Below are 14,725 nucleotides of genomic sequence, written 5' to 3' on the forward strand. Positions count from 1 at the left end.
TCAATAGCTGTTGGTGCCACATAGACTGATCTGAGTTCTTCAGAACCAGCTGAACTGCTTGGACTTTCACTCAAAGTCATTTTTCAGGTTAACAAAGAATGTTCTGAAACAGAAAATAACATCCAGTGAGCAGCAGCTGTGTGGATGGTAATGTCAGAGGTAAGAGAATGGACAGACTGAGTAAAAATAATATACATTGACAACTGTAGTTCAAACTGGCCACAACGATATGCAGAATACCATCTGTGAAGGTAGAACACATGAAATATACTCTAGCTTTTGACCTGCTGTGAAAACGTGCGGCAGCTACACAAACTTTTTCTGTGGACAATTACAAACTATAAAGCATCAAAACTCACTTAAATGCACTGAAATCTGACTACATTCAGTGTTTTTTAGACCAAGAAGCATCAAACCTGATGTTTTTTCATGATTTTAATATTTTTATTGTTTCAACGTAAACGATGAAACTGAACCACATTATCCTCAGACAGTAACCCAACATGCACACAAAATAACGAAAATAAAAATAAAAGGATGTGAAGACCTCACACAAATGTAAATAACAATTTTCCTCAGTTTTTGTCTCATAAAGATGTAACGCAGTGGTGTCCAAAGTCGGTCCTCGAGAGCCGGCATCCTGCATGTTTTAGTTCTCTCCCTAGTGGTAGTAACAACCTCCTCAGCAAGTCAGTGTTCTGCTTAGGCCATCTAACAAGCCATCATTTGATGCAGGTGTGCTAGACCAGAGAGAGAACTAAAACATGCAGGGTGCCGACCCTCAAGGACCCACCTTGGACATCCCTGATGTAAAGCATCAGTTTGTGTGCCAAAGCACATGAAATGCATCTGCGGGGCGATTTCTTTATACAAATTTTCTTCTTCTTTATACATCAAAATTTTTTCGTGCGTCAAATTTCCTAAGTTTGTCCGTACACCAAGTTTTATTGTGAAAACTGCGTACTCTGTTATACATGAGGCCCCTGGTACCACTGCTGTCAGAAAACAACAGGAAGCTGAGACTAAAATTCAAACAAAAGTTGGAAAAATTGTTGCTGTTATGTGGAGTGTGAAATGAAACAACATACAGACAGGATCACAATCTAGTGTAAACAACATGAAGACATGGATCACCAATCTTCTATCAACAGTTCAAGCTGCAGGTGGTAACAATATCTTCATGGCACACTCTAGACTCATTAGTACCAACTAAGCATTGTTTAACCCTGCCTGAGCCTACCTGAGTATCGTTGCTATGCCCATCAGTTTATGAACACTGTGAACCCATCTTCAATGCTTAATTCCAGTAGGAAAATGCAACATGTCACAAAGTTCTGATTATATCTAGTACACAACAGTGAGTTCACTGTAGTCCAATGTTCTCCACACTCAACAGATCCAAGTACAAGGATCTGGATTTGGGATGTAGTGGAAGTGAGACTCCACATCATGAATGCACAGAAGACAGATCAGCAACTGTGAGACAATATCACGTTAATATATGGAACAAGGTGTCTGAGGAATGTATCTGACACTTTGTTGAATCTATATGATACAAAATTAAGGCAGTTCTGCATGCAAGACGCACCCAAACAGACACTAGTACAGAATACCTATTAAAATTATTTAAGTCTTTCTTTCAATTTCCTCTAAAACTCTTTTCCTTGCTTTATTTGAATGGGGCTTTATAAATAAACAAGGAAGAAGGTCCAGTTCATATCAGCCAGTCATTATCTGTGGAGCAATTCCTCCTCCTAAAGAAGTATGTGGTGAGAGTGGGAAGAACTAGCTTCCTTTTCACAGGAAGAAACCTTCAACTGAGCAGCCTATGTTTTCTATACTTCAGGACTTGCTTTAATTAGGAACCTTTTACAGGCCAGATCATTTATATAATGTAAACCTAAATCAGGAAGAGTGTGCACTTTATGCATTTGTAACCCTTTCAAGGAAAAAAAAAAAACTTTACCCAGATTTGTAAAGGGACAGATTGAGAACCAGGCATTTACATCTTCAAACTGTAAAGTGTACTTGTACAAAAATGTTTAGTCAACTATTCAAATGAAACTCTGATACTTCATCAACACGTCTCCTTTGTGATTAAATTATCGTATTTCATCCTGCTGACAGATAAGATGACAGCAGGACAAGTCAGCTTGACAGATTTGTCAACAACACTTGTTTCAAAGAAGCACATAGCACTTCTGACAGCCTGTTAAACATTTCAACTGCTTTTTCCCCTGCATTGTTTCTCCACCCACTGTCACCCTAGCTTCATACCAGAGGAACATATACTGGCTCAACTCGCAGAAAAATGTTGCAGTGGACAATCAGTTGATTGTATTCCACCAGTATAATGAATTAAGTCGATTAAACAATGAGCATCTGAAAATGTAGCATCATAGACACACTGCTAAAATTAACATTGTTGCTGTTGTTAACAAACATTATGCTATTAGAACTTTAAGCAGAAAAGAGAGAAACCTGAATGTTATGAGGTGGTGTGTGTGAAGAGAGCAGGCCAGGCAGACCAGAACATGAACACACTGTTACAATGTGAATAACAGACAGTAAGCAACAAGCTGGTGAGTATTACAAATCTACGACCTTATAGCCTTTTTTAAAAAAAAGTTATTTATTTGAAAGTTGTCACACAGAAAAGTGAGATATGAAAGAAGGGGAAGACATGCAGCAAAGATCATCAGGCCGGGACTCGAACCTGCGGCAGCCATATTGAGGACTAAGGCCTCCTTACATGGGTCACGATTTATCCCTGCACCACTGGCACACCCTAATCTGGCCTATTTTTAATGTTGGCGTAGTAGACTAAACTCGCAGCTGATATGGTTCAGAAATATTGCTCTGTCCGAGACAAAGGGGTCCAGCTGTGATGTCAAACGTGGACTCTGGAGTCATCAGTGACTTTGTGTCTGTTTGCATGATTGAATTTTTCTAACTATAATAATGGTTTGAGATGATGTTTGTTGTGGGTTAATATAAAAAAAACTGAAGAGAGCCGAGTCAATCATGGAACTGGTTTGGCTGTATACTGATATTTCTAAGTATACTGTATTATTGCACCCTCCCATTTCTGGCTTAAAGGAGAGTCTGGTTGCTACACAAACAGCTTTGTTCTTTCCTTTTCACCAGGTCGCTATTGCAACTAAGAATTTGTTCTTAATAACTCACCTGGTTAAATAAAGGTTAGATAAAACAAAATAGTTTGAGGTTTCAGCAGGTCAGATGATTGAAATTAAAGTAGAAAACTGCCTCAGATTAAACTTTGCTGCATTAACATGACTTGTGCTCTATGGTAGCGTCATAGCACAGAATTTAAGAAAAAAGATTAAATGCAAATGAACCTCTCTCATCTGAAAATGTTTGACAGTACACTTGCCTGCACTGCAAGTCAGGTAAAAAGATGAGGTTGGAAATACACAGAAGCAAAGCTCTGGTGTAAAAAAGTAATTTGCAGCGCAGGACTAAAACTAATTCAATGTCACGTAAACTATCCAGTTGTACTCCGGTTCGGTTTTCTTCATTAAAAGAAGAACAACATTATTCCCCTCCTGGAGTGGTTATTATCCCACACCTTTACAATTCATTCATGGCTCCCGTTAACAACTGGTGTCAGAAGTGGGATGTTCCGGACCGGATTCAAGACACGGAAGGACGTCTTGGGTGGTTCGGATGAATCGCTCCAGTAAAAGTAAGGCAGTGGACAAAAAGAAGGAAAAATACAGTCCAGAGAAATAAGCAAGCCAGTATTGAACTCCAAGACTGAAAGCAAGATTAAGCTGTGCAAACAGCGAATCTGTTCCTTTCGGTGAGAAACGTCAACTTTTTAGCAGTTAAAACAAAAGAAAAAAACGGCTGTCAAGAAAGGTAACGACCTTACTTAAAAAACAATAGCTGGATGTGCCAAAGCCTAAAACAAAGCAGCACAAGTGACTATTAAAAAAAATGAAAATGAGGAACTACAGCAGCACCATTAGACCAACCTCCACCATGGCTGCAAATGGTGTTGGACCAACAGTCAAAACAGTTAAAGCAACTGCTAACACCAGTGCTACAACATGTTGCAGCAGAGCAAAGAGAGACATCTAGAGCAGTGCAACCAACAACAAGCAGCCAAATCCCGAATCCTGGAACTGCCCCTCCTCCCTTAATGTTGCAAGAAAACCCAGAAGCACCTAGAGTTCAACCACACACACCGTTTACTGCAGAATTGAGGTAATTCGGCAAAGGTCACGTAATGCAGGCCCATCCAACACTTCAGCCATCCATGATCCAACTGTAAGGCGTAGCGTGGGAGACGTACATCAGCGTTCATCTGCGACACATCCTATTTCACAGGATGCATATGGAGGATTTGGCCAGACTGGGAGTCGGCATGAGGTGGCAAGACAACCCCTACATGAAGCAGCCAAAGTTAAGCTGGCAACATATGACGGCAGAGGACTGGGACTCATTTTTGCTCCCCTTTGAACGTCAGGCTCGTAAATGTGGATGGACAGGGGCAGAGAGAATAGATGAGCTTCATCAATGTCTCAGTGGGGTTTCAACGTTATGTCTGCTCCTTGCCTGAACACATCCGTGAAGACTACACTCTTAAAGAGCAACTTACTCAAAGATTTGGAGTGAAAGAGCCCCCCATAACTGTTCGCAGGAAGCTGGGAGAGCTGCGTCAGTGCAAAGAATCACCAGCAGAGTTTGCGGAGGAAGTGCGACGCCTGATGACTTCGGCATATCCAGGAACAGATTTATTACTCCAGAATCAGCTGGCAACTGAGGATCAGTTTAAAATGCTTATGGACAAAGTGGAGCAGCTAAATTTGAAGTTAGAACGCCTTCAAACTGTGTCAGCTGATTGTGCAACTGCTACATCAGCCTATACCAATAGAAAACAAGAACAAGAAGGAGGTGACATTAGGAATCGGGAAACAAGTTCAACTGGATGGTCTTTTTTTGGCCGGATTCATGATGGTCTGCTCCTAGGTCTTGATGCAATGCAGGCAGCCAAGATGACAGTCTTTGCTGGTCGTCAAGTATTTGTGGGTAAAGAGCCAATCCCAGCTTGTGTCATTGGAGGAAGTGAGGGGGACTAATCTGTGGCCCATGTGCTCCTGGAGGACAATGTCACACTACCACCAGAGAGTGAATGCATTGTCTGGGGAAAAGTTGATAAACCCAAGCCTGGGCTTCCAGCTGTCCTGGAACCACTTAACATAACAGAAGCTGTCTCATCAGGAAGTGTTGCCATCTACATGAACCCCAGAGTTCCAGTTTGACTTTGTAACTTCTCAAATACCAATGCATCATTGCCCTGAGGAGTGTGTGTGGGCATTCTAGTTGAAACCTTCCTGGATGATCCCCTTATAATGCTGGATTTGGATGATAACCAACAACCAACTATGGCCGTGGAAGAAAACAGCCACACAGATGAACCAAAGGTTGAAAGAGTTGAGAAAAATGCTCTAGATCTACCAGAACACCTTCAAGCCCTCTATACAACATCCAGTGAAGCGCTCAGTGAAGATCAGCAGGTGAGACCAATTGAGCTGCTCTTAAAATACCAGTCTCTCTTTGCAGCCAATGATACAGACCTTGGCCAACTCTCTGCTGTTACTCACAAGATAAACACTAGAGACGCAAGACCTGTACGGCAGCCAGTCAGACGGACACCATTGGATTTCCAAGGTGAAGATGAAAGGCATCTCAAAGACATGTTGGAAGCTGGAGTAGTGGTACCATCATCTTCTGAGTGGGCTTCACCAGTGGCACTTGTTCGTAAAAAAGATGGGGGGGGTGCGCTGGTGTGTGGACTATCGACGCCTAAATTACATCACTCTGAAGGATGCTTATCCACTGCCAAAGATGGAGGAGTGTGTCTTGATGTGCTGGGAGAGGCTACCATCTTCTCTACCCCGGATCTCCAGTGTGGGTACTGGCAGATCTTAGTAGACCCAAAAGATCACTGCAAAACAGCATTTATCACCCGCTATGACCTCTATGAATATACCAGGATGCCCTTTGGCCTATGTAACACACCTGGCACCTTTCAGAGAGCCATGGAGCTTATTTTGCAAGGGTTTAAGTGGAAGATCCTCCTCATCTACTTGGATGACATTATTGTACTGGGCAGAGGTGTAGAACAAAACCTACAACATTTAGCTGATGTTTTTGAACTTCTCCACAACTACGATCTAAAGCTGAAGCCCAAAAAATGTCAACTACTAAGAGACAAAGTTCTCTTTCTTGGACATGTAGTCAGTGGAGAGGGAATAAGTCCCAACCCAGAGCTGATTAAAGATGTACAGGAGTGGCAGCCTCCCACTAACACACAGCAGCTGCAAGCTTTTCTAGACTATGCAACTATTACTGCCGGTTTGTATCTGGCTTTGCAGAACTTGCTGCTCCTCTTAACGGTCTCCTGAAGAATAAAGCTGAGTTCCAGTGGGGTGAGGTCCAGCAAAAAGCCTTCCTGCAACTTAAACAGGGACCGACTGTCGCACCTGTCCTGGCTTATCCAGCAGCTGATGGTGACTACATCCTGGACACTGATACTTCCAGTTAAAGCATTGGTGCAGTGTTGTCACAGGTCCAGTGGGGGGAGGAAAGAGTCATCTCATAAGCAAGCAACCACCTCACTCCACACAGCAGAGATATTGTGTGACCAGAAGAGAGCTGTTGGCAATCGTAAAATATACAAGACAGTTTTGCCACTTTCTCCTGGGAAGAAAGTCCCTTCTTCGAACAGACCATGGAAGTCTAGCTTAGCTCTTTTGCTTCAAACACCCTGAAGGCCAACTGGCTTGATGGCTTGAAGAACTAAGCTAGTATGATTTTGACATTGAACACCGCTCTGGTCTGCAACACTCAAACGCTGATGCACTGTCAAGACAGGTTACAGAAGGGTCAACAAACAGTGACTGCTATCAAGCGGGCAAGGATGTAACGGAGCTCCCCTGCAGAGGATGTTCCCACTGTCAAAGACTGCACAAACAGTGGGCCAGATCTGAGGAAGATGTTGATGATGTCTCACTCGTCATAAGGCATGTGACAGTGAAAGAAGTTGGAAACAGGGGCACACAGGAGCAGCACCAAGCTGAAGCTGAGACTCAAATCCCCCAAATAAATTGGATGCAAACTCTTAGCAGCCAGCAGCTTTCGGCAGCACAGAAAGAGGACACTGTACTTTCCATCCTACATAGCTGGAACATCAGCAGCAAGATGAACCACATACCTCTGGATTGGAAGAAGACAAACAAGGACCCCGTGTTCAAAAGACTCTTAAGGGTCGAGAAATACGGGCCCCTGCACGCTATCAAAATGACTGGACTGAATAATTATCCTTCATTAAGAGATGAGTTATTTTAAAGTTCTTAGCAGGTTGTTGAAAGCTAAAAAAAAAGTTTGCTCCAGTAACATTTAAGTTTGCGCTAGTAATGTTGCAAGTGTGTTTTTAGCATGCCATAGTAGTTTGATGTTTTTTGAAAGGGGGCGGGGATAGTGTAGTACGTGTATGCATCTGCTTATCTCTGCATTATTTCCCATACTAACTAGGCTCATCTGAGTTTAAGTGCGTTACTGTTAATTTACTTCGTTAACAGAATTCTGCATGCAGCGGTTGTGTGTTATGGGGGAATGTTTTTGTTTTAGTTCTGGATGCTCACTGACTCTGGTGTGGACGTGTAAAGTTTGTCTGCATCGGCATTAGAGCATGTAAACTATCCAGTTTTACTCCGGTTTGGTTATCTTCATTAAAAGAAGATCAACATTATTCCCTCCTGGAGTGGTTATTATCCCGCATCTTTACAATCCATCCGTGGCTCCCGCACAAATTTATTAACCAATGGAGGCCTGGATTTGGAGCCACACACAAAATTAAAGTGAAAAAACACACTACAGGCTGATCCAACTTTAATGTAATGTCCTTAAAACAAGTCAAAATGAGGCTCAGTATTGTGTGTGGCCTCCACGTGCCTGTATGACCTCCCTTCAACGCCTGGACATGCTCCTGATGAGGTGGCGGATGGTCTCCTGAGGGATCTCCTCCCAGACCTGGACTAAAGCATCCGCCAACTCCTGGACAGTCTGTGGTGCAATGTGACGTTGGTGGATGGAGCGAGACATGATGTCCCAGAGGTGCTCAATCGGATTCAGGTCTGGGGAACGGGCGGGCCAGTCCATAGCTTCAATGCCTTCATCTTGCAGGAACTGCTGACACACTCCAGCCACATGAGGTCTAGCATTGTCCTGCATTAGGAGGAACCCAGGGCCAACCGCACCAGCATATGGTCTCACAAGGGGTCTGAGGATCTCATCTTGGTACCTAATGGCAGTCAGGCTACCTCTGGTCAGCACATGGAGGGCTGTGCGGCCCTCCAAAGAAATGCCACCCCACACCATTACTGACCCACTGCCAAACCGGTCATGCTGAAGGATGTTGCAGGCAGCAGACCGCTCTCCACGGCGTCTCCAGACTCTGTCACGTCTGTCACATGTGCTCAGTGTGAACCTGCTTTCATCTGTGAAGAGCACAAGGCGCCAGTGGCGAATTTGCTAATCCTGGTGTTCTCTGGCAAATGCCAAGCGTCCTGCACGGTGTTGGGCTGTGAGCACAACCCCCATCTGTGGACGTCGGGCCCTCATACCATCCTCATGGAGTCGGTTTCTAACCGTTTGTGCAGACACATGCACATTTGTGGCCTGCTGGCGGTCATTTTGCAGGGCTCTGGCAGTGCTCCTCCTGTTCCTTCTTGCACAAAGGCGGAGGTAGCGGTCCTGCTGCTGGGTTGTTGCCCTCCTACGGCCTCCTCCATGTCTCCTGGTGTACTGGCCTGTCTCCTGGTAGCGCCTCCAGCCTCTGGACACTACGCTGACAGACACAGCAAACCTTCTTGCCACAGCTCGCATTGATGTGCCATCCTGGATGAGCTGCACTACCTGAGCCACTTGTGTGGGTTGTAGAGTCCGTCTCATGCTACCACGAGTGTGAAAGCAGCACCAACATTCAAAACTGACCAAAACATCAGCCAGACAGCATAGGTACTGAGAAGTGGTCTGTGGTCCCCACCTGCAGAACCTCTCCTTTATTGAGTGTGTCTTGCTAATTGCCAATAATTTCCATCTGTTGTCTATTCCATTTGCACAACAGCAGGGGAAATTGATTGTCAATCAGTGTTGCTTCCTAAGTGGACAGTTTGATTTCACAAAAGTTTGATTTACTTGGAGTTATATTGTGTTGTTTAAGTGTTCCCTTTATTTTTTTTGAGCAGTGTATATTAGAGATGTGCCGATCAGGTTTTTTCCTGCCGATTCCTATCACCCATGAGGGCCGATCACCAATCACATAATTATTATTTTTTTAATAATAAACACTACCGGTTACATTATATGGAAAAATGAACCATAAATTCACCTCAATTTAGACAAAAACTTGTTTTTAATAACTTTTTCCAAGAAAAAAACAAAACAGACATTCTGCAAATTGTACTGCTCTCGGTAATACTATCTTTAACAGACTGAAAACATATGGAGGCTCTGAAGCGGCTAAATAATGCAATGAGTCAAAATAAAACCTCTCAACATTGCCAAAAAATTCAAGTATAAAACTTAACATTCAAAGGCTGACTGAGCGAGTAATTATGCAGAGCAGAGAAGAAATCGATTATTTTTTCAGAGATTATCCGTCTCATGTTAGGACAGCTAAAGTTTTAATACGTATGCAATATGTATTTTTTTTTAGGTTAGATGCTGCAGCTTTAAACAGAGGTTCGGTGTGAGAGTCACTACCAGGTGGAGCAGAAGCGGCGCTCCGTCTGTGAAATATTACTACCTGTAGCGCGTAGCAGCGGTTCAACAGTGAGAACAAAACCAGCGTCTTACATCGCAGCTCGAAGACTTAAATAATTTTGCGGGTTATTGGTTTAGCTTTCTGACCGTCATGCTAATCCGGGTGAGTGTTTGTAGCTGTGTGCTGCTTTACCTGCTATCTGATCCTCCATATGTCTTTTTTACTCCTCGATGTAGCCAAACTCCGTCAAGTATGGCATTGTTTTAATGCCATATTAGATTCGTCGTGTTGATGCATTTTGACGTGCTTCTATTTTCCGCTGCAACACGCAAACTTCCCCATTCACTCAGTGCGTTATAGTTCCACATCGCTTAGGATTTGTTGCTGCGCGTTTGCGTAGTGTGAAGGAAAGAGGAGACCAGCTGCACAGGCAGGCTGTGAAAAGAGATGCAGGTGATCGGTTTGTGTGATCGGCAACAAGAGACCGTGATCGGCGATCACCGATCATACACTTTTTCACGGAAATCGGCCGATTATGATCGGCGGCCGATCGATCAGCACACCTCTGATATATATATATATATATATATATATATATATATATATAATTGATAATCTAACACATTCTACTCACCTCTCTTGGAGAAAAACTGTGTTACAAATTCACACTCTTGTCTTTTTCTCTCTTATCTATTTTTTTTTTTTTTATTATTTTTCTAAGCAGCATAGTAACTGCCACAGTCTTTCTTTTCTACTGATTGCTGCTGAACACCATCACTATCAGTGATAAGCAGGAACAAACCATTTAATGCAGATTCATGGGGGGAGTTCAGTACAAATATGGAGGTGTGGGTTTTGGTCTGGGAGGGGTAACATTTAATTTTTACTAAAAATTAAATTTTTTGCTAAAAACAATTTTAAAAAACACAACAGTAACTGACAGGGCCAAAATTTTTTTTATATATATTTATGTAAAAAAATAAAATAAAATAAAAAAAGAAATAATAATAATACAATGTGCTCACTGATCACTGTGCTGTGCATAGTCATGCACGCCAAAAGGAGATGACACAGACCTCTGGTTATGAGGAGGGGGGATAAGCAGAGCTCTGGCACAGATGTGTCCTGCTAAGGGAATTAATTGAGAAAGCCGTGACTCAGTGACTCAGTGACTCAGATTACCAATAATCTCAGCCTCCCATATACACTGGCAAGCTTCAAATTAGCAGGAGATGAAGAAGGTCCTTTTCCACCTGCAGGATAATAATGCTACTAAAATTATTTTTAGTAGCATTATTAGTTATCAGTCAGTCAAAGGGTACAAGTCTCTGAACAGCTGAATGTTCCTAGTGTAGTTTACCTTGTGGTCCGAAAGAGGACAATTCTACACTTGGCAAGAAATAGTCCCGCTTTTCCAAGGAAGTACTGAACTAATCAGGGGAACAAAAATCAGTGGCATGATGGCTAAAAAATAAAAAAAGACACTTAAAAAAGTAAGTAGAAAATAATAGACCTGTAGCAACTTAAGGTGTTTCCTAACATTTAGAACTGCAAATAACACATTTGGCTGTAGTAACCCAATTTGTATGATAAGTTAGTAATATATCAGCAATGTGTTATACAACCCACTCAGTACTCTCAGTACTCTAGGTCTTCCATCTGCTACCATCAAAGTTCCAATCATAACACACATTCCACTCCTATGAAGAATGTTGTAGTACCAAATTGTGAGATGGATCCTTGACTGACGCTTCATTTAATTGACATCTGTAGATTTTGGAACCCAAAGTAACATTTTGCAAAAACTAGTCAGAAATGATAAGAGGAAAGACATTGAACAGTCTGCTGGGATGAGAGAAGCGATGATCAATTACTGCTTTTCTTTGAGGTCTAACCTGCTGATTCCACTTTTTCATTCTCAAGACTGAAGATGCAACACAAAATAAATCAGAATCTACATAAAATTAAATACTATAACAAAGACTAACAATAGGAAATAAGACATCATAAAATTATTTAAGAGTGGCTTAAGATGAGAGGCAGAGCGAGCGCCCTGCATACAGAGTCTGTGGTTCAATTCCTGACTCTAGGATCTTTGTTGCATCTCTTTCCCCCTATTCTTTCCACCCATTTCCTGTTTGCTGACTACTAATAAAGGTATGTAGTGCTGAAAAAAATCTAAAAAGAAGATTGGCATAAGAGTAGCAGTTACCCTCTTCGGTTAACCAGTTTCAGTAGACTTTAAAATGTATGAATGTATAAATGTATGAATTCTGGGACTCAGTTATATTTTTAAGATGCAATGGAATGTCACAGAATGTTGAATAAACTACTTATAATAATAATTTCTTTAAACAATTTAAGCTGTATGTGTTGTTTATTGCCAGCATCTGAACAATTTATTTTCCTGTTTTTCACACACAGAGAAAAATGAATTCTGGAGGAGAACAGAAGGGCTCTAATCTAAATCCTGATCTATCAGTCTGTGTTTGCTTAGCCTGGCTGTGCCATTGTTGCCATGCCAATGCCAAGCACCCCTAATTAGTCCACTGACAAGCTTCACTCCAGATACACTCGGCAGGCAATAAGGACAACTTTAACTGCTCAAATGGTAGCCAGATTGGAGCAATCAGGCACGCACCATCCGGCAGGTGCTTTGCAAACACAAACAGTGGAGGAGTGGCCAAAGTCCTGACAGAATGCATATGGTCATTACAATTGCCATAGACACCATTTATGTCAGATGTTTTAAATCAAGTCATATAAATATAATTTGATATTACTATAGAAAAACTACAAAACAACAGGTGGATTGGATGCAGTGATGAAGACAAACCAGAAAGCCCCGAGTAAAAAATTTATATGAGTATAAAAATTAGCTAAATCTGCTTTGAGACCAAATAGTCAAGCGTATAGATATAGAGGAGAAAACAGAAAAAGATTGCTAGAGATGGCCAATGGAGGAGGAGGAGGAGGAGGAGGAGGAGGAGGAGGAGGAGGAGGAGGAGGAGGAGGAGGAGGAGGAGGAGGAGGTGATAGATGAGTGGGGAGTGCTGCTGGAGGCAGGAAAACATGCAGAGAGACAGACAGAAAGAAACACAGCACAGAGGAGAGAGGAAGAGCAGCAGCGTCTCCACCGTTTTCTCTAGCCTCTCTTGCTGTATGCTTTCTGTTCGTTAATTTTACGTTGTGAAGGGATTCAACAGCATACCGCAGATGATTCACTGATGGGGAAACAAGCTAAAGCTCAGCATTACTTGTGGGCAGCAGGATATCTTTGGTGACAGATGACAAATCTTCACACAGAAAGATCGTACTTCTCAGGTAAACTAACGCTTGACAATTACAAGAACGCTGTTACTGGTTTGCATGTGTGACAAGAAGCCATTGCAAAAATATACGTTGGCAGGTTGGACATTTAAACCAGGTTTTTACACAATGATTATTTAACCAAAAGAGCAACTGAACAAGATAATTCCCAGGACAGTCAAGTCTCACAGAGACAACCTCTTGGACTCGGACCACTCACAGTGCTGGAAACTAAACAGGGTAAAGCAGTTCTTACTGCTGGTGAGCTAAACAAATGCTTTGTGTCAAAAATAATATATTCAACAGCTGGAGAAACTATTGCTTCAATTTCAGTTTAGAGTTCTAACACTGGCTGCTGTAAAAGTCATCTTTTGTCCACAGTTCTATTAAGTGCCTCAAAACAAAGAACCCCCATCACTTTGATTCACTTTTATTGTCACACACTGTGCAACATTAAAAAGTTACATTAAAGATGAGCTCAAATAAAAGTTATGTTAAATGCCAATGAAAAGTGCCCTAATGACTTGCACTAGTTTTTTTTCTTCTCATTTAGTATTCAATTTATTAGCCACAAAATATTAGGTAGGCCTACTATTGGCTCTGTAGCAGCTAACTGTGTTAAAGCTTCCCTGGATAAGAGGTCCTGTGGGTTGAATTCCAGCTGCTTACCTCCACTCGTCCCATTCTTCTGTCTCCCACAACCTGAACTTGGGAGGTAGAATCCTAGCCCAGAGATGGCCGACCTTATTGTCACTACCTGGGATAACTTAGATTTAGTATGGAAACTATGGACCACACAAGCTGAGATGCTACACAATTCAAATCCTACACCTATTAAAACATTTTGATCGACTGCTTTGGAATGCATTTAAAGTCATTTTTAAAAAATCTATTAGGTCACCCCAAAAGAAAGAAATATTTCTGATTTTCACATTTATTCCAGTTTATATCTTATACCTGCATTTTTATTAGGGAATGTAGTAAATGCTTAAAAATAAAAGAAAATGTAAAAAACAAGTAATTCTGAACAATAAAAAAAGGTCACATTTAAATGTTTAAGCTAGTCAGTAAATGTATAATACACTCATCTGAGACAGTCTGCAGACAAGTAGTTCACAGTTTTCGCTGCTCATTTGCTGAACAACATATGATGAGAAGCATCAAAGACTCAGAGCAGGGCAACTAAAACTGATTAAACGGACACTCTTCATACACACAAACAACTCTGTAACCATTCACAGGCAGGCATTTAAGTATCAGGGGATGATGGCTGAGCTTTAATTGGACCATGCACATGTGATCCAACAGCCAGACCACAGGATAATAATCTATTTCAAGGTGACCCAAAGATTTCTTTCTTTCCTTGTCTCCACAGAATCTGAATGGGAGCAGGAGATAATCTCAGGGGAAGTGATGACTGGGGAACATGCCTGTTCTCTGCCTCCCTCACAGCCACTTCAAACATTTATAAAGTATTAAGGATGTGCAGAAGGGCACTGGAGACTTGAACGTTCTAAAAGGTCTTACCATGACGTACTTCAGGATATCTAGCCTTTGGTTCCACATTTGGACTTAAGGGATTTGAAGAGGAAATTGCTTTGAGTTCACTGGAGAAACCAC

The 14,725-nt window shown here is 41.9% G+C and overlaps 1 protein-coding gene across 5 annotated transcripts in view; it reads right to left on the reverse strand.

Annotated features, from left to right (window-relative positions):
• Positions 1 to 14,725, reverse strand: part of cog5 (component of oligomeric golgi complex 5) — a 91,182-nt gene that overhangs the window by 43,804 nt on the left and 32,653 nt on the right. Inside the window, exon 1 of one of the 5 annotated variants that reach the window (XM_081603678.1) lies at positions 9,989 to 10,103. The exons of the other annotated variants lie outside the window; for them this stretch is intronic. Within the exon in view, the coding sequence (XP_081459804.1) occupies positions 9,989 to 10,007 (19 nt within the window). The 5' untranslated portion in view covers positions 10,008 to 10,103. Of the gene's footprint in view, positions 1 to 9,988; positions 10,104 to 14,725 lie in introns of those variants that run through there. 5 annotated transcript variants of the gene reach the window in all.

This window comes from Poecilia reticulata, chromosome 23 (genome assembly GCF_904066995.2).
Source record: "Poecilia reticulata chromosome 23, P_reticulata-male-v2, whole genome shotgun sequence".
NCBI lineage: Eukaryota > Metazoa > Chordata > Actinopteri > Cyprinodontiformes > Poeciliidae > Poecilia > Poecilia reticulata.